Below are 27,553 nucleotides of genomic sequence, written 5' to 3'. Positions count from 1 at the left end.
TCTGGATTTGGGGGAAGACTCAGCAATGGGGTCTTGTGTGGAGATTTATTATTCTCCAACCAGAATAACTCTATTATTCTTACTCATACCATTCATTACTAGATGGAGCCTTTCACCAAATGCAGAATCAGATCTAGTGAAAACATATGATTTCAATATACTTGGCTCTTGAATATTCACCAAGAAATAGACAGATCTTCCACCCAGATGATTCTCTTGACTGTGCTTCTTCAGAAAACAAAGAAGAAGGAAGTTAGGGATTAGATGTGGTGAAGCCTCACAGTATCACCAGACAGACGTAACAGGCCATGCTCTTTTGCCCTGCTGCTCTTGAAATACCATAAACTGTCAGGATCTTCTAATTTCTGTCTGACTAAACTAGGATGCCTCTGTTGGTGGCTAGGTGGTACATGAAATGCAACAAAAAAGATCCTTCTTTCCTTGGATGCATGGCTGGCTTTAAACGTGTGTGTACAGAATGAGACAGAAAGAGTAGCAAGGGACAACAGGGTTAATTAATTAAACAGTGAAAATGAAAACAAAAATATATTGTTTCAGCGCCAGTCATCAAGCTGTATCGATTTCTATTTGTAGGCTCTAGGATTTTGTCTAGTTGAATTTCCAGTGTCCCAGATGCAAGGGACTTGTTCCTCTCAGGGAATATATCAGCTGCTGGATAGACCTGTCCGCTTCATAGGCTTCTCAAGGACCTTACCAAATCTGCCTCAACTTCATTTCTCCATGGCAGGCTGTTGGGCCAAACAGACTTCTTTCAGGATGGGTTGAATGCCGCCTCAAATTGTTTTGAAAAAACAAAAAAACATGGATATCACATGGATACTCAAAGTCAGTTCTACAACATTTTGGGTCATGTCAGTGGTGAAATCCATTTCTTTTACTACTGGTTCTGTGGGCGTGGCTTGGTGGGTGTGGTGTGGCTTGGTGGGCGTGGCTTGGTGGGCGTGGCAGGGGAAGGATATTGCAAACTCTCCATTCCCACCCCACTTTGGAGCCAGCCAGAGGTGGTATTTGCCAGTTCTCCAAACTGCTCAAAATTTCTGCTACCGGTTTTCTAGAACCTGTCAGAACCTGCTGGATTTCACCCCTGGGTCATGTGCCAAAGTTGTCTAAAGTTATTAATCTCAAAGGTAAGCATGGTGTCCTTGGAGCAGTGGAAGCTCAACTGCAAACAAAGCAACCATAATGGTGGAAGAAGATCTCTACGCTGGCATGTCTTTCTAAGAGAGTCTTTAAAGCCCTTCATTTTTGTTCCTTTTAAAATTATGTCACCATGCATACCAAGTCCCCCTTGACATATTCATTTAAGTATCATTTCTTTTTATGTACTTAATTTTTTTTTAAATTGATACTAGGTTCTGAAGCAGGCTGTGGCGGAGAAAAACGACGAGTGGCTGTCCCACTTGTTTCTGCATTATGAATTTGAGGGCACACTAAGAAGATACTCACGAGCTTTGTAAATGAGCATTGCCTTCCTTCTAGTCAGTGTTGTCATAGATCCCTCAGCATGTGGGTTCCAGTGTACATATGCAGCCTAAATCCCAGAATACTCATGTTCCGTGTAGACCCATTAAATTGCTCAGTATCTCTGGCACCCTCAGGAACATATTAGAGCAGAGTATAATCAGTGATCCAATGTTTCCTGGGTTGGTTGGAGTGACCATGGCTATAGACCTCTCTATTTCGTGGCTAAGGGCTCTCAGTTTAAGAGATGCCCTTACATTTGGCCAAAGGCTCCTGCTTCATGTGGCTGTAGAGGCAGCTAGGCTGCCACTGCCTTTCACATAATTTGCATAATGTTGCCCAAAATGCCTTGCCGCGTTTTTTTAAAGATTAATTTATTAATTTATTTGTTACAACTACAGAACCACTTAAACAAATAAAATAATTGAACTACATATAGCATACCTTTGGGTCAATCTTTTTTCAGCAAGTTGCAAATATTCTTCTCCTCCACAGAGAATCATTTAAGATATTAGGGATTAAACTTGAAACTCTCTCAAGATTTTGTGAATTAAGAGGTCTCGTGAAAAAACTCAAAATGAACTAGGGGGTGTTCCCCAATCTAGTGGCCTCTGGATCTGTTGACCAGAATTCCTAGCCAATTCAATGTATTCCAAGGGAATCAAATTGGAAAACTTCCAATTAAGAATATTTTAAATAACTGTTAGGATGATATAATAGATCTTTTGTAAATTTAATCAAGTTGTAAAGCTATATAACATGTAAAATAAAGTTACAGTAATCTAGAATAAGAAATAGTTATTAAGATGTTTAAAGATTACTTGCTCAGAATTAACTTATCCTAAAATACCATTTTGGAACTAGAATGACTTAATAGGAAATTAAGAGTGCACTGTCACATAGCTGTATTCCCACAATAAACTAAGATAATTTTGACAGGCCTAGCACCTCATTGGAATCTGGACTATAGGTTAAATTGTGGTTAAGGAGTACGTTAACCACAATGTTTTGTTAACCTTCTTTCCTTGTGTTTTCTGGACCTATACATCAAGATTAACTGTTGTAAACTTTGGTTCTGGACTCCGCACTAAGAGGTGACTAGGATGGTTGCAAAATGGGACTATACAAGTTGCATTCGCATATTTTAACAAAATAGTTAAAGCAAACATTTCAATTGGTTAGACACTGTCCAGGTAGTTGTGATATCTTTTATAGCAATAGCACTTAGGCTTATATATTTCTTCAAAGTTCTTTGTAGCACTCTCTAAGTGGTTTACAAATGTCAGCATATTGTCCCCAACAATCTGGGTCTTCATTTTACTCACCTTGGAGGGATGAAGGATGAGTCAATCGTGAGCTGGTCAGAATTGAATCCTGGCAGTGGGCAAATATCCTATCTATTAATACTGTTTTAATGCCTCCAAAATGCCTGCTAACTAGCAAAGCAAGAGTGGTCCATATTGACCCCTAAGCAATGCTTATCATGTTGTGTGAAAACATTTGCATCTCTGCTGTAGTTAAGTATGAAAAATTCCTCCATTAACTCACCATCAATCCTTTCATACCAACTTCTTCCCACTTATTTGTTCTAGAGACCAAAGATAGTTCTTTAATGAGACAAAATGAGGTGGCCATTTGGAATGGCAGATAGAGGGTACAGCAGCAGCAGAACCAGGCATGCCAATGAAATGAGGATGTCATTTTAGCCTTGCCCCAGGGTACATTTCTTCAGCCAAGCTTTAAGAATATAGAATCCTAGGACTAGAAGGAGCCTTGGTGGCCTTGTCTACTCTCTGGCCAAGGCAGTAGCCTTATACCAGGTTAGACAAATGGTAGTCCAATATTTTGTTGAAAATTAGTATTTTCACTAAAATACAATTTAACAAGGTTTTTTTTTTTTACAAGGATTGGGTTTTTGTTTGATTTAAAAACTTTTAAAACTGGCTCAGATATAATTTTCCTTTAAAGGAAAAGAAGGTTATCATTCAGATAATTAACGATCAGTCAAATGGGGTAAATCCTAAATGCTGAACAAGATCATAATAAGGTATAATCACATGATTAATTGCAAATTTCCATCTGGAACAAACGTTTCCCTTCTTGACCCCCATGTGGCTGCCTTAATAAGAAGCAATGGGCTTAAACAGATGCATGCCTCGAGGTTCTTTTTCTGTTATTTAAAAGTAAGGCAAATCTATAGCCCTGCAGACTTTTATTATTCTGATACCAGGTCAGGGAGGTCAAATTGTTGCATCCTGGAAAGTCCCTGGAGGACTCAATTGAAAGGTAGCTTTAATCAAGAAGGGCGACGAGCATTGCCAAGCAGTGATAACTACATAGCCAATGAATGAGTTTTCTTTCCTGGGCCAACAGGGACTCCTGATGGATGAAGCAATAAAGAACAGAGCAGCAGTGAGCTTTTGCAGTGCCCTGTAATCAAGCTCTGAATTCCTAGGGCTGAATGCTAAGCATAGAGGTAAAAAAACATAGAGCCTTGAAACAAGAAAGCTAGTTGCAGGCAAGGAGACCTCAGTATATAACTTGGTTTAACGTGGGGATAGGTTGGAGATGCCAGGTAAGTTAAGAAAGGTGTGTGACTCCATGGCATTCAAAATAGTTGTTTTCTTTTATTCAGGCTGGAATTATTACAAAACTAAAACTTGATGCCAGCAATATGTTTTCATTGGCATTAATTAACCTAATTAACATCAAGCATTCAAAGATTCATTAAAATGTTTCCTGCAAGTTTAAATGCAAAATGCCAGGCCTTGCACCAACAGAACTTACCATAATTGAAAGCCACCTTCCTCTTTCTCATGTTAGTCATCCAAGACAGGGGTCTCCAACCTTGGCAACTTTAAGCCTGGTGGACTTCAACTCCCAGAACCCCCCAGCCAGCAAAACTTTGCTGGCTAGGGGGTTCTGGGAGTTGAAGTCTGCCAGGCTTAAAGTTACCAAGTTGGAGACCCCTGATCTAAGAGGTGTTTCCCCCCCCCCCCCAACATTCATATGCTATATAACAAAGTTCTCAAGTTGATTTACAATTAAAAAGGGCTTTTGTTTATTGGAAATTGGAATGGGACTCCTCAAGACTCTAATATTCTGAGAAAGACACATGGAAGAAAATGATCTTTCTAGTAACCTGGTTCAAAGCTATTTGTAGCTTTAAGGAACTTCAGACCAACTTATTAAACAAGACCCAGAAGCAGATCGGGACCAAAGCAGCTGGGGAAGCACCAACATAATTAGGTTGAAATGTCCAGTTGTCAGTGTCATTGTGACCCCTGTTTTGGATTAACAGAACTGAATACAAAGGGAATTGTATCCACAATTCATTGTCACAGGGCATGTTACTACAGCATGCAAACATAGTAAAGCTATTTTTATTTGGATAAGAGCAAATCAGCCAAAGCTGTTAAAAGATTTATTTATTTCCCACCTTGTTATTTTTATAAATAACTCATGGCAGCGAACACACACAATACTCCTATTTTCCTGACAACCACCACTCTGTGAGTTAAGTAGGACCAACCCCTAACCTTCTAAGGAAATTGTTGGCTCAATAACTAAAACCCATATGTCAACGGTATTGTACTGCAACCAAAACAAAATGGAAACATTTTCTTTGCTAGAGAAGCTGCCAATTAACAATATTTCCATCTTGTGTGGACTAACACAGGATCCTCAGCAGTAATATATATTCCAAATATTGCTGTTTTGAAATAAGAGTACGGAGGATATAATATACATCACCTTAATGATGACTGGGTAATTCTAGATGTTTTAAATCACAGATGGGATCTTGCATAAGTTTTAGGGTATATCTGTGTAAAAGATCTGTGCCATTTCTCATCCACCTTGGAATTAATCTGATTGCATGATGTTGAGCGGTTTTTATTGCGAAGTTAATTTGTTCTCCTGATTCTTATGGTTGATTTGAAACCAAAGCACAGCAGGTTTTTTTTTCAGACACGCTGCAGTTCTGTGGAGCTAATGTGTGGGTCACTTTTTCACTAGTGGGATCTGTTGACTCATTCCAAGATTCTCTTCTGCACTGTCTGCACCTCAAAGCTATACAAGTTCAATATCCTGGAGATTGCTCATATTATTTAGGACTTAGTCATTCTTTCCTGAACATGATTGCTGAACATTAAATATACTTTTAAATTGCCTTTTGAGACTTTTAAGTGAAGCAGATGCTAGGTATGTCTAGCCTATAGAAGAGCAGGATTAGTATTTGAGGGGCTGTCACAAAGAAGAGGGAATTGACTTATTTTTCAGAACATTAGAGGGCAGGTCAAGAAGTAATGGGTGGAAGCTTGTCAAATTTAGAATCCAACTTCAAAGGAGAAATTTTCTAACAGTGAGCACACTTAATCAGTGGAATAGTTTGCCTCCTGTGGTTGTGGGTGCTTGGAAGTTTTCAAGAATAGACTGGACAACCATTTGACTAGGATGGTATAAGATTCCTGCCATGAACAGGTTGGATTAGAAGACATCTGTGGTCCCTTTTCAGCCCTATGATTCTGTGATTCTCTCGTACAACATTCCATTATTATAACTATTTGGGAGGAAAAATGCTGATCATTTTTAATTTCCTTTTTGCACAGAGCAGAAGTGAGAGGATTTTTTGTTGTTAAACTGGGATCCAAGGGATCACAAAAAGTGGGGCATTTACTGACCAATATTCTGGGTGCTCTTCTGTTAATGAGTAGAAACATTGTCTAGCTTGTGGTGACTGTTGCAAATTTTCAGTATTTCAGGTGTGCAGATGGGAGGCTAACATCAAATTGTTTCATAAAATAAACACGGAAGGACTTTTGTATCTGCCATGTTTCTCACACACTGGTTCTTATTTTTGATAATGGATATTAAGATGAATCCAATCATTTATGTTACTAAGATAAATGAAATGAAACAAATGCAAAAAAATAATAATTTCAGTGGACAAAAAATTGGGAATTCTAGAACCTTATTTAGTACAAAATGTAGCTTGAATGGATATCTAGCATATTTAATAAAGAAGTTCATGGCATTTCAAGACTATGATGCAGAGAGGCCCACAGCACCTCAGAGGAAATTACCTCTTATTTTTGTTCTTCTTGTATTAAATGTTCAACATAACCTGGAGGTTATTCTCATTGTTGGGCTGAAGAAGAGATTTCATTTTTAAGAGATATAAAAGAGTTATAAAAGGTCTCTGAATGCACAGTACAAAGAAAATATCAATTTTCTATGTTTACATCCTGAGCAGGCAGGTCATCTTTTACAATCTATCAACAAAATGGATGACGCTTTAGGCTTTTGAAACAGACTTGCTATCACAAGCAGTTTTATCTTAATGGATTTAAGTTCCCCATAATGAAGAGAGAACCCCTGTTGAAGCAACATGAAGGAATTTGTCTTCCTCTCCTCTCTTCCATGTAGAACAAGGCAGAAGTGGAGTCAAATATTTTCCCTAAATCAAGTTTTATTTCTGGCTTCCATGCAAAAAGGAACAGAATACTATAAAGGCTACCAATGAATCTATCTGTGCATGCATGTGCAGAAACCCACATATGAAAGTATTTTTAGAAGAAAGGCAGCAAAAGCCTCATTAAGTGTTTGCCAACTTTCTCCTCTCCTTCTGATTGACAGTACAAACAAGAAAATGTCCTTGATCAGGAATGGGCTGAAGGAATCCAAGGAGCAGCTGGTAAAATATTAGTGGCATTTTCACCATGGTTTTTCTAAAATGGTTGTGGTCCAGTGGTAGAGATTAAGCTATGCAATGCCAATTGTGGGCATAATTGGCCCCAAATCCATCAGTACCAATCAACAGCAATGAATCTTATTGGAATGGGGAGAGGAGCTGGGTTTGCCCAATGATGCCCCCAATGTGGCAAATGGGCAAGGGTATTGGAAGATGCATTTCAACCTCTCAATCCCTGCAGAATCATTAAAATAGGAACCTTGTTCTCCCAGGAACAAGGCAAGGAAGACGTGAAACAGAAAAAGTTTATGGAAAGAGTGGAAATAAATAGGCAGGATAATAGAAGGGGTGACGAGAGACTGTTGAAAAAGTGAAATGCTTTAACATCTTCATCTTTTGATCCCACTTCCTCCCACCCACAGGATGCCCCTGTAAATGGGCCACAAAATTCATAACAAACACAATGGCAGAGATTAAAATGCCGGTCTGGGGAATTGTTACCTATTTACTAGTTAGCTAGTAAACCTAGTGTTACCTACTAGAGGAAGCACTGTACTTTTCTTATCCCAAGTTAAACAGAATTTAACATCCTGGATAATTCACACATAGTTGATTTGTTGAAAGGTGATTCTGCCATGAGATGTGAGGCACGCTAGAGAAATCCTATGCGCACAAGCTTCCAGTCTCTAAAAGTCCAAAAAAGTCATAATCACTGACCTGTCTAAAGATCCCTACTTTTCTGTAGTGGATCATCAGGATGTGAAGCAATCAGATATCATCACCAGTTGCCTAGAACATCTATTTTTCAGCCCAATTTTTTATAAATGAATTAGGGTTAAAACTCCCAGAACTGTGAGGCATATTTAGAACTATGGCTAAGCTATACATTTTCACTTCATTGTATTCTTCAAGGAGTTTAATTTAATTTAATTAAGAAATAACTGAACTGGCCAGGTAGATAATAAACTATTAACAAATGAAGGTGAGTCTAGATGAGCAAAGCTCCAGACATGGCTATCCACAATGGCAGTAAAGGGAGATATAGTGTGCATCCTATTGTACAAATGTGAAATATTTTTCCAAATTGCCATTTTTTTGTTCTCAGACTAGATCGGTTTCCAAACAGAGGAATATAGAGGAAGCAAAACCATGGCACACCTCCAGCCCTGTTTAGGGCCAGGATCCTCTTCTCTCAATTCTTTGTTATGCTTTGTCCCTACTCCAAGGACAAGTCTTTGAGGAGTTGTAAAGAGGTGTGAGACCTCTGCGGTCACCTGTTCCCTGACAGACTAGTGGCTCTGGAAAAGTGGCAGCTATGTGGAGCTCAACATCATCTTACTCTAGATACTCATGATATACAAGCCTTAAATTTATCCTTAACTTACCTAAAATGAAATATTTTTGATACAAATAGTCCTTGGGTATGACCCAAGCATTCAGCAACTGCACCCATTAGTCCTTAGATCAGTCTTTGAAGTTGCCCCCATTAAATATCCATGGGGTCATGTGATCACAATTCAGATGCTTGGCAACCAGCTTGCAATTAGAATTGTTGCAGCATCCTGGGATCATGTCAATGCCAGCTTCTCACAAGCAAAGTCAATGGGGAAGCAACAGGAGGTTGCAAGTTGCTTCCATGGCTTTTTCTCCTAAGGAGCCCCCAGGCACAGAGATCCATACTCTATAGTTCCTACCACCCATACTCCATGGCGACCCAGTGGCACCCACCCATTCACAACCTGTTGTGTCTGACACCTGCACATCCGCCTGTTCTGTTGCGCCTGCCCACACTCCATTGTGCCAGCCCAGACAGCACCCACCCACCAGCCTGCTTGTTTGATATGTGGTTTCAACACCCCTTCCCCCTTTACTGCCACAATGTCCTTACTTAATGACCCACATAGTCCTTGATAACTGACAACAGGGACTGCTGAAATTGTTATTGCTAATTGATGTCATTGCAAAAGAACATACTTTAAGACTGAGCAACAAAAATTCTGGTCCCAATTGCCATCATAAACCAAGGTCTACCTATATCGATAAGAATACCTGACTTTCATTTGCTTAAAAAATGCCCCAAGGAAATCTGTGTAGACAGCAAGGTCCTTCTGTCCCTCCAAACAGTCTTGTCAGGCAGTTTCTGGGCTATTCAGTGTTGTCAGGTTTAGACAGACATTCCTTCGGTGATACTGAATATGCACGTACACCAATTACATCCACTGTTTTCTACCTGCTGCTACTTTTGTATACAGCCAGTCCTTCCCTTGTTCAAACTAGCAACTCTACAAACAGGACCCAAAGGGGAAACAGACTCTTTTTGTAAAAAGATCTTTATTGGAAAATAAAAGTGGGGTGGGGAAGACTGTGAAAAGCAGAGAGGGCTTACCCAGCACCAGTAGAGGAAGAAAAGGCCACAGCATCCCAGCAGGAAGACAGACACAGGGGGGGACTGAGACAGGGAACCAGCTTCATTGGCTCTGAGGGATCCTTTCCTGATGCCAAAAGGAAGGCAAGTTCTGCCTTGTGGGCAGAGAGCAAGCAAGCACAGCTCAGTGAGGTTATCCAGCTGTGCTGCTCCTCAGATGGAAGGCTGTCTATCAAGAAACATGTGCGTTAAGAGATGGGGGAAGGGGAAGGTGTGTGCATGCCAGGAAGTAGGCACTTCTTCCGTGGGAAAGGGAGTGAGAAGCGATACCAAAGAGGCCTGCATTTTCCTACAGTGCTTCTTTTAGGGAGGTAAGGCAGATAAGGTTCCTCATCCCATTTCTGCTGTAATTTCTCTCGCATCCCCTCTCATTCCCTGAAAGGGTTTCCTTGGCTGCCTTAAAGAAAGGTTTGGCTTATGACCGGATGAAGCTACATGGACCAACCACAGGCATTGTGCTAAGACTGCGAGAGGCTGCCATAAAAGTCATTTGGCTTGGACAAAGAACCCTAGAGGTGAAGAGCCTGTTTGCAGCTGAGCCCATTTCCAAACATCGCGCTGCATTCAGGGATGCAAACCAGAGCAAAGGATACTGGGACACACAGAGAGAAAAGAGGACACGAGAGGTAGAAGAGAAGAAGTTAAGGGAAAGGCAAGCAACACCTTCTTTAGGAAAGGGTGGGCTTGCTCGCTATAAAACTAGTGATTAGAAACGGTATTGCAGTTAAAGATAAGGCTGTGCAGGCTGAAGAATAATGGGGTTTGGCAAAGTATTGCCAAGCTGGGAGAGGCCAAGCTGCAGCTTCAAGTGGCGTGTGTCCAAGTGGATTCAGGCACCATGCCCTGAAGATGGTGGAGCTGTATCCATCATACTAGTCTTTCCCCTTTCCTTTTCTGGCTGTATGAAACAAGGAGGAAGAACATAAAGCACAACATATTACATGAAGAGTATATTCCTGCAACACGCCAACCCATGATTTGCATAAAAATCAGATATTGAATAAAACACACTTTGCTGGATCTGTCCAACACAAGAAACCCATAAATAATAATTTCAAGCTACCCTCACAGGGTTCGCATAATCTACACCAAAGCCAAAGAAAGCATAATTTATTTGTGTTGGCAGGGTTAATATTACTGCAGCATCTGCTTTTCCAAAGTTGCCAAATGATTACAGATCACCTGACCCATTCTGGCTATCCTGGCTCGTAAACAAGGCCACACTTTTTGGGCTCCTGCACTCCCAATTTCTGTGGGAGAATATTTAAGATGTTTGAATTACTTTACATTTCCCCCCACTGATGCCCAACAGATATGGAGAACTTACAAATACCAGAATGCCAATTGGGAATTCTGGGCATTGGAACTGGACTAGTGATGTTGCTTGCCTTATCTTTTCCAGCTCTCACTATGCCCCCAGGAGACCCTATAGAGAGAAGAGATGAGGATCGTGAGTATCCTCAAGCCTTTGGGCACAATATGGGCTCATCCATATTGCTTTCTTAGCAACAATGGTTGTAGTAGTTTGCCTACGACTGGTGTGCACTCTTTGCCATGGGCACTCTCCTTAGTATCCATAAAGGTCCTTGGCCAAGTTTGTTTATAATGTACTTTGAAGAGCTATTTTGTAGCTCTTCAAAATACATTGTAGCTCTTCAAAGTACATTGTAGCTCTTCAAAGTACATTATAAACAAACTTGGCCACGGACATTAATGGACACTAAGGAGAGTGCAAAACAGACCAGAATCTTTTTGGGCAGAAGGAACCCTAAGAAATTACAGGAAGAACCATGCCTGGCAACCAGGATAGCCACCCATGAATTCCTAGCCTTCTAAATGCTCCATTTCCATTCTTGTATCACCTAGCAGGCATGTAAAATAAAGCACCAAAGGCTTTACCAATAGTCTTCTACAAATAGACTGACCTTTGGATTTTGACTTGGTCTTGGGAGAGCAGGGCTTAGTCACTTGAATAGTTTCCTGGCACTCAGCATTGTAAAGAGCTTTCTTCAGAGTACCTGAACGGGCCTTCAGACCTGTTGCAGGGTCACAGCTACCCCAATTCTCAAACTTGTACTTGCAATCAGCTAGGGGTGATGGGGAGAGAGAGTAAGAACAGTTAGATACATGCAGAATCCACAACAGCTTGACTTCCCCTCAGTTTTTCTAAAATAAGAAACAACCCAGATGCCCAGGAAATGAGTACACATTTCACAAACTCATGAACCACTGCCATCCACCGCAGAGCTATCAGGACTGCTTGGCTAATGTGACAAAGGGAATCTTCTTATATTCTTAAATGGTAAAAGAACTGCAGCTGCCAGAAATTACAAATAATTTCTTTCTGAAAAGACCAGTTGGCCTCAGAAGCCAGAGAATATGATTAAAATGCTTTTAATATGAAAGCATAACAAGAAGTGATGGAAGAAGCCAATTATCAGAGCCAACCAAGGCAAATGGAAACTGCATAGAAGTAAGCAATGGTCTGACTTATGATGCAGGTATTAATTGTTTGGGTTCATTCTCTCACATTTAAACTTGAAAACTACTTGGCCGGCTTCCTGAGACTTTGATAAGTTTGTTGCATCATTCCCGGAGTCTTCCTCTAAACCAGATGAACGCTCACCTCCAAACTCCTTCTTCCAGTTGCATGGGATCTTGCATTTGAGCTTCTTGGTCTCATCATGGCAAGTTCCCTCACGGAATCCCACGCCACAGTCTTTGCTGTTGGGGATACATGGGCCCCAGCGCCATTCCTCACAATCGGAACCATTTTTCTTGGCCTTGTCTGCACAAAAAACAGGCAGTCATTTCAGACTCACAAGAATTAGTCTTCTCTTTTCATATAATCTATTCTGAACCATTAAAAGTAGCCTGTCTTTCTTCACCTAAAATAGGATGGCAGGCTCTTTTGGGCCTTCAACTTAGTACCAAGTCCACTGACTGCATGGCAGCAGTTTTTGGGAAACCCTTTGCAGTTGCCTTTCTGCTAGGACTGAGAGCAAATGAGCCCAAAGGTACCCAGTTGACTTCTTGCCTATGGCAGAACTAGAACTTACCATCTCCTGGTTATTAGTCTAGCACGCAGAAGAAAAATGTTGCTGTCTGTACTTTTTAGTCCACTTCTGAAAGCTCCACTGAAAGATATTTTCTGAAAATAGCCAACTCTAAATAGGGACTTACCAATCAAATCTGACACTCACCTTTCTTATTCTTGCCTGCTTCTGAAGATACAGCCAGAAGGATAAAAACCAGAAGGAGAAAGAGTCCACGGGTCTGCATTCTGTAAGAGGAAAAACACTGAAATCACTGTTGGCATAAATATATATTCTAATCCCCCCCAAAAAGAGCTAGTAAAATGGAGGAATGTGACAAAGGGGAGGGATATGATTTTCTGCTGACATGGTTTCTGAGTCTTATGTAGCCTGGAATGTAAACATGCAACAGGTTAAGCTCCCTTCATCACTTCATTGCCACAGCAGGAAACACATCAAATGCTACAAATCAGTAATTCAAGCTGTAATTAAATTCAGAGAAAAAGGACGTTTGTAAAAACAAAACCCCTGCCATTTCAAGTTCATCCAATTTCCTTAAAGCTCTGATTTGCTAGTGAATTCTTAGCATTTTAAACTTTGCACTGGGATAATCTATTTAGCTTTTTTTCATTCAAGAGAACAGGAGCAGATGCTTTAAGATGAGAGAAGTTTCCTTCTCAAAATAAACAAAAAAAAAATACCTCTACTGAAACATCACCACTTTTTGCATAAATTTACATAATTCTAAAAACCAATTTAGGCAAAAGACTAATTACGTCCTCCCCTTTGATAAGTAGTGCAGATGATATTATTGGTAAATAATTGGGAATTTTAATTTCTCTCCAATGATAAATATTAGCTGTTGGTGACTTTATATACTTCTTTAGGAATATTTTTTGCAACAATATGTAAGTGTTTTTTCTATTACACTCCTTTGTATTTGTTTTACTTTAATCTAACCTAAAAGAGTAACATGTCCTCCACTTGAGCTTGACCCTAGTGATTGTAGCCATACAGTTTTCTTAGCAGTATTTGCCACCTTTTCCTCCGGGATATTTTTGTCTTCCCAGTCCAGCCTACGACTTGGATTTCCAAGTAGTCTCCTAATCCAAGTACTGCTTCAACTTTTTCAAGATCAGCCAAGGTCAATTAGATGCTGCCATCTGCTATAAGATATTAATTTACATAGCTTTCCTCAAAATCCTGTAGAATCATTTACCTATTTGTAATATGTGCCTCTGACTTCAGTAGACAAAGCAGAAGTCCATTAAGTTACAGGAATTAAATTTGTTCTTACCAAACATATTATCCTAGTACAGTGTCGGCGAACCTATGGGATTATGTGCCGAAAGTGGCATGCGAAACCATCCCATGAAGAATGTGCGGCTTGCTGGCTCCTATTCTGTGTTCCTGTGATCACACGTGCGCTGGTCAGCTGGCCGTGGAACTTGGAAGAGGGAGTTCCGTCACACATGCGCAGGCCAGCACCCGATCTTCTGGGTTGACGTTGCATGCATGCATGATGGCCAGCTGTTTGTTGGGCGCACTTCCATGCTGGTATCCAGGTATTGGCTTGCGCTTGCGTGATGGACCGCTGCCCTTCCAGGTATCGGCGCTCCCGTGCGCACGAAGGCCAGCGGGGCCCCGCATGCCTCGCGGGATGGTTTTGCGTGCCACTTCCAGCACGCAGGCCAGCATGTGGGGACATCAAAGGTTCGCCATCACTGTTCTAGTATGTATCCAAACTAGTTCTTATTATAAGTTGCTGCCTATAGAATATCTTTACTATGTCGCTGCAAAAGACAGTGGTAAATGACTGAGGACTATATAATGGTTCCTGGTTGAGCTATCTGCTTACATCACAATGCTATTAGTTATTAGTTTCTTTCTCTCCTGTCCTTGCTTTCTGTTTTGCTCAGTTGGGCTTCCTTTTTGGTTTGTGTTGTCCCTGGAAGCCTCACAAGACGTTACACCTTCACACACCATTCTTAGGGGGACACCTGTCAATGGAAACACCGTTCACTATGACAAGCTGTGTCTTAAAGATCCAGGTAAGGGGCCTTTCCAACGCAGCTTCCCAGGGGATGGAAAAAAAGATCCCCAATTTCCAAACAGCATCCCCTCTCGGGCCTTCCTAGACTTTAAATGTGGCTCAACCAAGTGGAAAACTGGGAAAAACAAACCTGCCAAAGGGATTTATGCTGCCCCTACTTTTGGAAAGCTGGGTGGGGTCTGCTGGCTGGACATAGCGAGGCCCTACTCCCCACTTCTCTCCATGGCTGCTACTGTCCCCTGATTTCCTCCACTGTCTCTTTTATCTAGCGCTCAGCAGGCCACCTCGTCCCTGCCAAAGCTCCTGAGGCTGGGGAGATCTCTGCTGCCATGGAGCCTTTATGTATCTCAAAAAGAATCCAGAGTGGGAAAAGAAACCCTGACAGGCAGTTTTGAGAATTAAAACAGAAGATTAAAAATAAAAGCTCATCACAATCAGATCTCGTGGGGAGCTTTAGAAGGCAGGCTGCTCCCCCTGCTGGTTCACTTAATGTCATCCTATTACCATATCCCAACAAAGAGCCTATGGAAACAAGCGTCGCACCAAATTGTGTATGTGCGCACACATCCCACGAAGAAGAGGAATGGCATACATGCACAATGCTATGATGCACAGGCTGTTTTTAGAATAGAATAGAATAGAATTTTTTATTGGCCAAGTGTGATTGGACACACAAGGAATTTGTCTTGGTGCATATGCTCTCAGTGTACATAAAAGAAAAGATACCTTCATCAAGGTACAACATTTACAACACAAATGATGGTCAATATATCAGTATAAATCATAAGGATTACCAGCAACAAAGTCATACAGTCATAAGTGGAAAGAGATTGGTGATGGGAACTATGAGAAGATTAATAGTAGTGCAGATTTAGTAAATAGTTTGACAGTGTTGAGGGAATTATTTGTTTAGCAGAGTGATGGCCTCCACTGTTACTTTTCATTTTTACTGTTTTTACTGTTACTTTACATTTTTTTACTGTTACTTTACATTTACATTGTTACTTTTCATTTTTCTTCCAACTCCTCCACTACTTATTTCAGCAAACATGGTTTAGTCATTCTTCTTTTAACAGATTTATAAACTTCCCATATACATGGAACTCCACAATGGTGATTCAATTTATGGGTGCAGATTTAATTCTTATTTACCCAGGACAGCCAACAGCGGATTGAAGAATAAAATATAAAAGGAAAAATAAAATGTTTCGGTTGGGCCTCCCACACAAACAGAAAATGTGAGGATAAATCAGGGAACAAAACTCTTTGTTTAATTGCACAGAAGTTGTAACAGGCAAGGCATTCTTTCCCAAGGTTTTTCAGTGGTATGGCAGGGGCATGAAAATGACCAATATATGACATGAAGCCTTTTAATTTGCTCCCTGAATGCAGAAACATGGTCATTAAGATTTTGCTTGATTAAGCCAATTACAGTAACTCTGCAATCCTTTGCTACAAATGGCTAATTTCAATTCCAGATTCAGGGACTCCAATGTGGTAAAAAATAACCACTGAAAAAAAAGGGCAATACTCTGTCAAATAAAGTTTTCAAGTTCTCCACTTAGTATTTTGATTATAAAATACAAACTCCATGAATCAGCAAAAAGCGAAGTAGAAATTTAATAAAATAAGGAATAATATGCACAACTGCATCTTTTTGCTTATTCATTTTAAGCACTATTAGGAAAAAGGCTATGATGGCAAACTGAGTGAATGCTTTCTGAGCTCAGCTTTCCCGGGGCTTGTGTCCTCCTGCAATACAGCTGGGAACTGAAGAGGGCAACCCAGGAACATCTGGAAAGCACCAGGAGGGCTACAGGAGTGAATTGTATTTTGTTTTTAAAATAACATACCCAATCCAGTTGTTCACTTGGCATACGCAACTACTAAATCCAGAGTGCTGAATAGATACTAATTATGAAACTGACTTCAGGCAAGGGTTAAATGGTGGGCTTGGCCAAGAGGTCTGCTTGAAACTCTATCCAAACTTCTGGTAAGGTGCTGAGAAGGATGAGGGCTTTCCATTTTTTTGCATCGGGTTATTTCATATTTCCTTTCAAGGCTCCCAACTATTCTAGAGGTATCCAGTAAGCTGAAGAAACTAACCAGCACATGTCTTTCATTATATGCGCTCACAGGATATTTAATCGGTGTTTCTCCCCATCCCAAGCAATGAAGTGGAGAGGGTGGGGAAGGGCAGAGAAAGTAGGGGATAGTGGACCCTAAACAGCATTTCAGACAAAGTAAGTTGGAAATGTGTTCACAGCCCTGCTGGAGAGAGTCTTTGGCCTCCGTTTCCACCATTGGAGAGACCGGGCTGAAGCCTGCTGTGCTCAGTGGAGGGGAAAGAGAGGTGGCTAAAAAGGAATCAATCCCACAATCAGCACTTTTGCTCCCTCCTCAACTATCCCCCCTCCCTCTCAGGCAGGCCCTGCAGAGAGCAGGTCACCTCATTACTGAGGCTCCATTGGCTGCACCTGATGCTGAGAAGTTGTCAGATTCCCTCTGAATTGACCTGTCACAGAGAATTACACAGGCTGAAGGCAGACACCCACCCCCTCCCATTCAGCTCAGAAACATCCCCTGAGGGAGAGCAAAGTGCCTGTTAGGACACAGCCCAGGCAAACTCTCTTCAAAGCCCCCTTCAAGCAAGGGCAGCAGATCAGCCTTAAGAGGAGGAGCCTGAATCTGAACTAGGCTCTGATTGCAATGTCCAACAATAGACACGCTAAAGTCTGGGTCTGCTAACTTCTTTCTTAGATGCAACAAGCCATGAAAGGCCACAGTCCGGGGAGCTTACAAGGCACTGAACAAGCTGGCCTCATTGTTTCCTCTGGATACCAGCCCATCTTTAAAAAAAAAGAGGGCTGACCTCTTAGCCCCAGGGCCACATCCAGCCAAACAAAGGCTTGGAATGCCCATGGCCTTTCCAAAGGTTTGTTTTCAAATTGTGACTTATTCCTAAATACCACAGGGAGCAATTCAATCCACACAAAAAAATCACATTTTGTTATTGCCCTCGATTTGCTCTAGCTCCATGGATTTTGTCACTTAATTTTTTGTGCCCTCAAACACCACATGCCCTACACAGAGGTTGTCTTCTGATATATATTTCCTTTGGGAGAAACGTTGAAATCCTGCAAAAACAAAAACAAAAAAAACCTGGTGAACACAGTAAGTCTGGGAGAATGTATTAGCCGGATTGTTTAATCGGAGGAACACTTCCTTTTGACTAATTCTCACATTAGTTTTGCAATGCAGGCATGACAGTGCTTCTGAACTGGAATATCTATGGGGAGGAGGGAAGAGTGTTTGTTTAAAAAAACAAAGAAGATGGTCCTTAGAACTGCAACCACCATCTTAATGTTTTCAGCACTCCCTGAAGATGCCCTGATTCTCTGCATCATATCTGTACCCCACAAGAAGATATTAATCTTTCCAGTTGTTTTTGTTTAAATAATTTTCACTATGAAAAATTATTGGAAAGTTGTTTTTCCAGGTTCTCCAGATAAAGGAGTTTGATGCCCCCTGTGGGATTCTTCACAAACACACACACACAGGGGGGAGGAGGAGGAGGAGGTATGATGGCAACTAGAGACAAGGAAGGAGGAAAATAATCATCTAAAAAGGCAACTGTACCTATGTCCTTGATTTGGAATGTTTTAACTAGTTGTCCAAAGGTCAAACAAAAAAATTCATGAGATGCCATCCGATTTTCTTTAGCTTGTTAAAAACCTTGGGCAGTTGATATATGCTTTTCCTCCAGCATAAAAAGCTTATTCTGGCTGTGATGACAACATAATTTACCACAAGCAAAGAAACATTGTTTATTTTCAGTTAATCTTTCATCACTCAGATTTCCCCATGCCAAACTTACTTTTGCTAGGAAGGAACAAAAAATGGAATTCTGGGTTTCCATCTCTGACACACCTACTTTGGCATCACAATACCATCTTCCATTAAAGGCAAAATTTCTTAAAACCAAACTGAGGAAAATAGTTCTATATCAATTTGGATGCCAGGGATTTAGCCTTGGATTAGGATAAATCTTGGCTTATTTTGCCAATTTTTTTAATGGGCATTCTACTCCAATTATTTGGTATGGATATAAGAAAGAACTATGTCTGAATACAAGTCATGCTTTTAAAGTATTGAAAACTGATTAAGGAGCAGAGGGGAACATGAGTGATTTAATGTTACATTTTCATAGTATCATGATTTATGAAGATTTTGATGAATGTCTGAACTTGGCTTGTATTTTAAAAAGCTGGCTGAGGAACTCTGGGAATTGAAGTCCACAAGTCTTAAAGGGACCAAGGTTGGAGATCCCTGTTTTAAATAATAAACCCAGCACCCTCAGGAGTACAACTAGTTTTATACCATCATCTTGATTTTTATCATCTTCCAATTACCACCTGACTCTTGTTTATTAAATGTTCCAATGGTGCTTCAGTGGTTTACGGTACTGTGCTTTCCTGAACTCTTTTTTCTGGACACAGGCAAGAAATACCTCAGCCTGAATCTTTCTTTGACCATATCAAAATCCAGAAAAAACCCACTCTTCTTGCTCCCATACTCTCCACGAAAATACTTAATCTTACATGACTTTTATTTCTGCCTGCAAAAAAACAAAACAAAACACCCTTCTCTCCAGATTCAACAATGTGTCTCTTCTGCTTTCATTAATTATTTTGGAAACAAGATTGATCTCCCAGCTATATGAAAACAGAATGTAGTATCTTTAAATGATAAACAAAACAAATCTAAGTAATATGTAAATGTACATACTAGGTGGCAGGTAAAACCACGAAAGGAAAATAATTTTTATTTTACTTATTTATGGGATTTGTCTACTGCCTGAAACCAGACTTAAAGCAAGACCAATTTATTTGAACTAAGTTATTTAACTGTAGAAGGTATGCTAAAGATAAGCATATTATGGGCAGAGAAGTATAGGAACTCAGTTATTTTGCAGAGGAATGATTGCCTAGGCAATCTTTAAAAGCACTGTTTTCATTCCAGAATGTTGAAAAACATCTTACATCCTTCAAATGCAGGCTGTCACGTCGAGTTTTGTGTCTTCTGAAACTTTTGGGGGATGTGACATCAGGTTCGCATTACCTTTACTGTTCTAATTGATCAAACTTGCAACAAATTCAAGATAACATTTTCTACATTATATTTCAATAATTTTGAATAAATAATGGACTCAAGGTACTATGAATTCACCAAAGTGAAGAAAAAAGAAACAATAATCACGAACCATAAGAAATTACAGTTTTTTTCTTAAAATATTATTGAGCTTACAGTCACAAATTTCACCTTGTGTTCAGTGAAAGGAAAAAGGGCACGAATACAAAAAACAATCTCCTTTATCGTTTCACTTTTAGAGGCAAGGTTTTTTCTTCTTCATTTCTGTAATTATTACAATAAAATGATCTATCTGCAAACCAAGAAAATTAAAATTAAAATTTTGGAAGTTATTCTGATGCATTCTACAATATAAAGATCAGTGCAGCCAAATAAAATCATCTGAGAAGATTAATATTAACAAAAATCTAATGAATCCGCTATTACCCATTTTCTTTTCCTTCAAAACTTATTATTTTTTCAATAAAAAGTGTTCTTGGGACTACCCTTTTCCAAATGACTCAATATTTTCCTTCATCAAACTTTTAGTATAAATACATCTTAGAGCATACTTAATTCCTACTAGCTTTTTCTTGCTGAGATGAAGCTGAAAGTTGAGACATACTTTGGCAACGTTTAGGATTGCTAAAGATGTGAGTAACCCTGGACTTCGTCCACAGAAAACCTTCGAGTGATGTTGGAATGGGGTTGCAGGTGCCAAGCACAATAACAAAGAGCTTAGCTTGGACTTTCTCTGCCCAGTCAATTTTGGCAAGCAAGATCTGCTGCAGGTGCTACTTCAAACACAACTTTGCTTCACCACATCTTCTTAATCAGATGAATTCTTAGGCAAGCAATGAATTCTTTCATATGGGCTCTACAGACTTTGGCTGCAACTCTTGTATTAAATTTAATAAATTCACTTCTGACTAAATCATTACAGATCTGGGCTGCAAATCTAGAGAGTAAAGTTAACACCTTTTAAAGTCCTTTGAGCCAACAGACTTGTCTTCTTGACAAGTGTTTAATTGTGTGATTAATTTCTCCCAACATATGGAGACATCATCAGCAATGCCTTCTTGGAGAACATAGGTTCTTCACTGCTAGCAAAAATCATAGCCTGCATACTGAATAAATCAATATCAGATTAAGAAATTGGTGGGAAGAAAAGACAACATCCTTCTTAATGGGGCACCCATTGCTGATCTCAAAGAGGGAGAGCGAGAGAGATTTGCAGGAAGTTGAATCTGTCTAAGTTTCCCAAAAATGGAGAATTTTTTTTCAATCAGGTTCCAATAAATCAACTGTTCTGAATTTTAGTATTTATTTGCTCAGTACACTTGTTTACTACTGAACCTGGAGCAATGTGTGTTGACTCAGGCTTCCATCCTTCCGAGGTCGATAAAATAAAGACTCAGATTGTTGGGGGCAATATGCTGACATTATAAACTGCTCAGAAGTGTTATAAAGCACTGTGGAGGGGTATGTAAGTCTAAGTGCTACTGATAATTGTAGACTCACTTGTATACTTCGTTGAACCATTTTTCAGCCACTGCTCCATTTTTCTGAATGGCTGACTGGTAGTATATGTGAGGAAGCAGAGACTGAAACACAAGCAAATTTTGGTCTAGGCAGCTGGCTGGCAGGAAATGCAGGAAGGTTGCTGGAGACCATGGATCAGTTTGAGAATCATTGCTTTAGGCCAGGGGTCCGCAAACTTGGCTCTTTTAAGGCTTGTGGATTTCAACTTTGCTGGCTGAGGAACTCAATTCCACAAGTCTTAAAAGAGCCAAGTTTGCGGACCCCTGCTTTAGGTTATGTGCGTTTCTACTCCCAGAATTCTAATAGTTTGTCCAAAATAGCTAGGAATTTGGGGAGTCTCAACACATTCTGAAGATGGTAGATTTCAGAAGGTTGATCTACAAGCATGTAAAAATATAAACTTGAAAAGTAAGCTGTTAAGTACAGACATGTTTTTACGTATGCTTTATTTATCATCGGTCTAGATTAAACATGGTGGCTTTTAAGGACTTGTATGAATATGAAGTGAAAGTTTTAACATCCCAAGCTAACACATTAATCCTGCTTTTGAGACTCGCGTGCACATCTGAATTTTGGAAACATAATGTGAACCTCCAACAAAATGGCTGCTGAACAAACTCATTTATTTCAGGAGCTTCTGCCATCAGGGGCATATACAGCAAGATTATAAATGCGGCTTTATTAGAATAAGATCTCTGTAATGCTTCTAGGACATTCTGTAGAACCTGTCTAATTTAGCTCTTTTTGGACAGGTTCAGTTCAGGTGAACTTTGGGTAATATACAGTTTGTTACTGGAACACCAGATTTTTTTTCCGCTCTGCAACTGAGGAATCGACATATCTAACTGGAACTAGAACCAGAACCATTGCTATTGTGTCAACACCTGCAGCTATCATTTCATTACTTATTTATGCTATTGTTCTTTCCTCGTCCACTAACATCTCTGTGAAACTATTGTGTTTTTACAGTAGAGTAAAACTATAAGGACAGTTTGATGATATGTATTTAATACAACTTGTTCTTAAAGAGTCTATATTTTACCTGGTGTTCTATTTGTTAGATCTTATATTTCTAGGTTTTTAAAAAAAATGAAACTTGTAAGTGTAACATTTACTCTTTCCCCCCAATAATCCAATTTGCCATGGGGAGCATATAGCAAAAATGGTAGGAAAGGGGAAAAAAATCCAGATTCTGTTGATCCAGGGTGGGGAAAAAGTAAATTCATTTTCACAACTATATACCGGTATTTACCTTCTCTTATATTCAGATATATTGACAGAATATTTTAGAATCAACAAATACTTTGGAGACTTTTCTAAATTAGGTGACATATATTTGTTCAGAATCTTTTTAACAATTTGGAATAAAAACAGGCAAACTCCAGAACAATTTTCTTAAAATATATGGTCACACACTTGGCAGCTACAGGGAATCTAAAGAATAGGTGTTTCCCCTAATTGTTCAGGCTTCTTTGGGATATTTTTTCTCCTACTCCATTTTGAGAACAACTGCATCTTTTCCCCCAGTCCTGTCTTACCTGTTTCTCTTTGTGTGTCTCTCCTCCATCCTGGCCCCCACCCCCTTCCAATCATTAGCTACTCCTTCTCTTTAGTGAAACACATGCAAAATTGCCCATTTCCCCACTCTTTGCTTGCAGCCTTCTCAAATTTCTGGAGCCCAGGACAACTCAATAATGTGCAGTGTTCTTCCATTTTCCCACTCCTGATCTCCCTCTCCCCTGGAGGTCTCTTGAGATGCTTCAGAGTCTGCCTTTCCTACCACTTTCTCCTACTATTCTTTCTTCTCAGCCCTTTCCTTTTCTTCACCTCTGTTCTTTCAAAGATATACAATCATTCAAAATAAGGCCCTGTCGGCCACCTCAAATCTCCTCTAGTCTGTGCAGTCACCAGGAATTAAGCTCCACTTGAGAGTTTCTCCTTTTCATATAATCGTTGGGTTGCAGTGATCTCACAAAGCTAAATCCTAATAAATTATTTCACTATTATTAAATGAATTTCCACTAGCCTGAAAAAGAAGAGCTGGAAATTTGGAAATGTAACTTTCAACTGAAGTTAACGTGACTTACTTCTAAAGATGCACAGCATTGCATTTTTCTTAGGAAGAGCACCAAACTTTGCTGCATCTAGTTTCCATAGCTAAACTTTCCACCATATGCGCTCATTTCCTCCAATTACCATGCCCGCCACCTAGCACATAAAAGGTGGCATCCAACAGTTTTTGCATGGCTCTCTGATAAGCTGAACCAACATTCTTCACATGAATTCAGTAAATTAGCCATTGCCATTTCAAAATATCCCATAAGACAATCAAAACTCCAGACGGCATGTAAGGAGAGAAAATGTATGGGTTATGCAATGAAAATAAAAATAGGTTATACTCCATTTCTGATATACAGATCTGAAGAAAAAATAATTATTACTGCACAATGAGCCTTTGAAGTTAAACGGGTTTGTTAGCAGGCCTCCTCAACTTGGCTGAGAATACTGGAAACTGCTGTACCAAGCCAACACATCTGGGGTATACAGGATTGGAGAAGGCCTTGATAGGGTATTATCATTGGATTGCTCAGACCCATCTTTTTGATCAGTGAGAATATTGCCTAGCCCTAGACACATTACCCAGGAAAATAATATGATGGAATATTTTCTGATGTATCTATTTATTAATCAAATTTGAAAAAAAAAGTAAAAAATGACTCTGGGCGGCATACAGCATTCAGATAAAACCACAGATACAACAACCACTGGTATAAAACTATAAAAATCTACATTAAAAAAGAAACAATATAAAAAGCAAATCTACAAACCCCTAGGCGAAGAGAAATGAAAGTGGCCACCACCAGAATGGAGACATCTAAGTATATCTCCAGTTCCCTGGGAGCCCTAGACTTGGCAACATAACCAAGTTTTGAGGGCCTTCCAGAATGTCAAAAGGGATGGAGCTAATCTAATTTTGTACTTTTCCTTTCCTCCACCCGCAATCAGAGGCAAGTGGAACCCTGAAACTGTGCATTATCAAAAAACAGTCTGGGGAAATACATGAAAGCATATTATTAAGATATGATTTCAAAGAGAGGCGAGGCAAAAGATAAACAACCAAATATCTCAATACTATCATTGTTTGTAAACGAATTGCCCATGTTAATTAAACCTAAGCTTAGGTAAGGACCTGGAGTTAGGTAAGGACCTGGAGTTAAGCAAACTGTTAAGCAAACTCAGGTCTACTAGGGCAGGGGTCTCTAATGTTGGCAACTTTAAGCCTGGAGCTCTGCTGGCTGGGGAATTCTGGGAGTTCAAGTCCTCCAGGCTTAAAGTTGCCAACATTAGAGATCCCTGTACGAAGGCATAATACAGCCACCCTCTTTCTTTTCCATAATAAGAACACACCATTTGGGTATGTTTATGGGACAAGGTGTAAGGATACTTCCTTCCTGGAACCTGCCATGGGGTGAAATACACCCAACTCACCTTCTCTACATTGAAAATGATACAAGAATTTGTCATTTTTTTTAGCCCAGCTAAAAAAAGAAGGACTTTCTTCCAAAGTGCCTGCATTCTCAAGTTCTAGCAGTCCCGTGGTGAGTCAGGACTTCTTTTCTTTTCAGTTAAGCAACCAGATTTTTAGGAGGCCTATCCTGGAGAAATGCCAACAATCCTTGAAATTTCTCCTTGCTGCATAAAATATTTTGGGCTTGTCTAAGCGAAAGTTCATAGCTTAAATTGATTTAGAACTGCTAAACCTGGAAGGAATCTGAAATAAAACTCAAAATTACACCAAAATGACAACACGTTTATAGTAATGTTAAGATGCAAATCCCATGTTACCTAATTGCTTTATGTTTGATGTAAGTACATGAATGAGATTTGTACCCTGATGTCACAAGACGCATGTTGTCACTTGTCTTCCCTTGTTCCTCTGTGATTATACCACTTCTTGCAAATGCTTACACCCCAATATTACTTATTGCTTATTACTGACTGGAAACCTTTATGGATTTTTCATGTAAAAAGTGATTTATGGTTTTGATAATTAATAGGAGACATTATAAAAATAAAATAGGTATAACGTTAGAATAAGAGGTAAATTTATGATTGTGCTTATAAACTGTGTAAAGAAGATTAAAAGCTTTTTTTTTACTTTTACTTTTTCTCCTTCCTTGCACATTTGGCTTTCTCTTTAATTTCTTTTTCTTATTTTGTATTATGTTGTATTAGTTTTTAATCTTCCTTTAAAAAAATCTTAAATAAAAATTATTCTAAAAAAGTTACCAGGAACACCCCCTCTCCCTCCCAAATACATACACCACTCTCCACTTTTAAGTACCATTTACAGCATTAGCCCAAATAATTAGCAGTAACAAAAGCAGAAGAATTCAGATGCAGTACTTCAGAAGTGGATGTAAAAGGCACTTAACACAGATTTAAACACAAAGCTTTAAAATCCATTCACAGTCTAGTTCTTAAGGACCAGGTCTGTCAAGAGCTATTCATCTTGAAGGTTCACTTTTATCTCTGAGCTGGGGGAGCAAGTACCAATTGTAGGGGAACAATGTTGGCAAAGGGTACATATTCATTTCTTGTTGAGGAGTGGACTGGCCACTGGAAGAAACAAAATGCTAGGGCTAAGGCCATGCTCAAACCTGCAAAAATGTTTTTCTACAGTAGACTTTACCACCCTTGTGTTCTTATACAGTAGACTTTACCACCCTTGTGACAGTGATAAATATTTGTAGCTCCGGTATAGGATGCGGGTATAGGATGCGGGTGAAGAGGTTTGTCCTCTGAACTTGTGGGTTGGTTTCTGAACATTTTATTACCAGCGAAATCTTCAGTGGAATTTAGAGGCTAAACTCCACTGAAGAGGTTATCTAGCCTGGTAACAAAACATTTCAAATCAACCCACAAGTTCGGAAAACAGAACCTCCAGATTCACTTTAGGGGTGTGTGCAGGCACCCCCCCTTTAGCCACAGGTCTTCCTGATCAACTAGTTGCAGAAGAAGGTCCAAGGAAAAACGATGTTCCTGGTTGGCTCAAGCCAAATTGGTGCAGAGGAGAAAAGTAACCAAGTAAGGAAAATACATCAGGAGGCAGAGGCTGGTGAACAATGACTCGACTGGACCCAGCAAATGGATGTTTTTATTCCAACCCTTTTCTCAGCACCCTCCCACCCAGCCGATTTTTTAAAAAAGAGGTAGGTGGGCTGCTCAGTCTCCCGTTGGGGGGGGGAGGGTGCTTTAGTTAGGACGATGCGGGACATTCTGCAGCTCCATCCAGGTGGCTTCCTGAGAGTCTTCAAATACCCCACGCAAAGAAAGCTCTGCCTGGAAACGAAGTTTTGGCCCGCCAAAAAAGTTGCCCACCCGCGCGCCACTACACCCCATACCATAAACGCTAACGGAAGGCCGAGGGGGACAAAACAAAAAGCAACAACAACAACAAAAAAAAAACAAAAACCGAGGACAGGACGGGGGAAAAACCAATCCCGAGGGGGGATTCGGAGTCGAAATCCAACAGGTCCTCCCAACCCTCCGCTCAGTCACCTTTGCTCCGAGGAAGGGACTTCCCGGCTAACGGAGCATCATCTGCCGTAGAGACTCTTGACGGGTGCAGAGAAATTTAGGGGGGGGGAAGGCGCCCCCACCCCACCCCTCAATTCGTGGCCCCTCCCGGACACCCATTCCAACCGAGGTCACCCTCTTTGGAGAAAGCCTGCAATTGAAGCCGAGCTGGAAAGAGGAGTCCTAAGGTGGACGCAGCTTCGTCCGGGGGCTGCAGGTTCGAGGAACCCTTGAAACGGTGGGCGCCGACAGGACGAAAACGCAGCCCGGCCTGCCCTTTCGGGGGGTCCGGGAATGGGAGGTGGGGGGGGGCCGCTGCTCTTTTCACGGAGCGAAGACTCGGAGGCGCCTCCTGCCTCCTTCCCCCCCTCTTTTGTCCCCCCTCCCCTCCCCAGCCAACCCGAAGTTTTGCGCGCGGCAACTCGCCCTCCGAACTTGCCTGGATGGATGGATGGATAGATGAATGGGATGCTTGAGGGCTGAAGTGGCGCGCGGTCCTGGGTCTGTCTCTCCCCGGAAGGCTGCCTCGTGCTTCCCGGCCGCTCGACTGGCTCCGCTCCACCGCCTGCCCGGCTATCTTGCTCCCTTATCTCCCTCTCCTTTCCCTTTGTGTC

At 40.5% G+C, this 27,553-nt stretch overlaps 1 protein-coding gene across 2 annotated transcripts; it reads right to left on the bottom strand.

Moving 5' to 3' along the window:
• Positions 1-9,496: 9,496 nt before the first annotated feature.
• Positions 9,497-27,547, bottom strand: MDK (midkine). Of its 2 annotated transcripts, none has more exons than XM_058161759.1 (5): positions 27,379-27,547; positions 12,803-12,882; positions 12,226-12,387; positions 11,525-11,686; positions 9,497-10,493 (listed from the first exon to the last, which is right to left on the bottom strand). In XM_058161759.1, exons 2-5 carry the CDS (start codon positions 12,879-12,881, stop codon positions 10,429-10,431), a joined length of 468 nt encoding a protein of 155 aa, XP_058017742.1. In that variant the 5' UTR covers position 12,882; positions 27,379-27,547; the 3' UTR covers positions 9,497-10,428. The 2 variants fall into 2 exon arrangements, with proteins under 2 accessions (XP_058017742.1, XP_058017743.1); XM_058161760.1 differs by having other exon boundaries at positions 9,497-10,497; positions 27,379-27,539.
• Between the last annotated feature and the right edge of the window lie 6 nt (positions 27,548-27,553).

This window comes from Ahaetulla prasina, chromosome 1 (genome assembly GCF_028640845.1).
Source record: "Ahaetulla prasina isolate Xishuangbanna chromosome 1, ASM2864084v1, whole genome shotgun sequence".
NCBI classification, from domain to species: domain Eukaryota; kingdom Metazoa; phylum Chordata; class Lepidosauria; order Squamata; family Colubridae; genus Ahaetulla; species Ahaetulla prasina.
Note: the sequence above shows the minus strand (reverse complement) of the source record. Positions and strands in the feature narration are given on the sequence as shown.

Coding starts and splice junctions, on each gene's coding strand:
- MDK (XM_058161759.1), bottom strand. CDS start 12,881: ATGCAGACCCGTGGACTCTTTCTCCTTCTGGTTTTTATCCTTCTGGCT. Junction 11,687..12,225: donor CTGGAAGAAGGAGTTTGGAG/GTGAGCGTTCAT, acceptor CATCACCCCTAG/CTGATTGCAAGTACAAGTTT. Junction 10,494..11,524: donor GACCAAGTCAAAATCCAAAG/GTCAGTCTATTT, acceptor TCATACAGCCAG/AAAAGGAAAGGGGAAAGACT.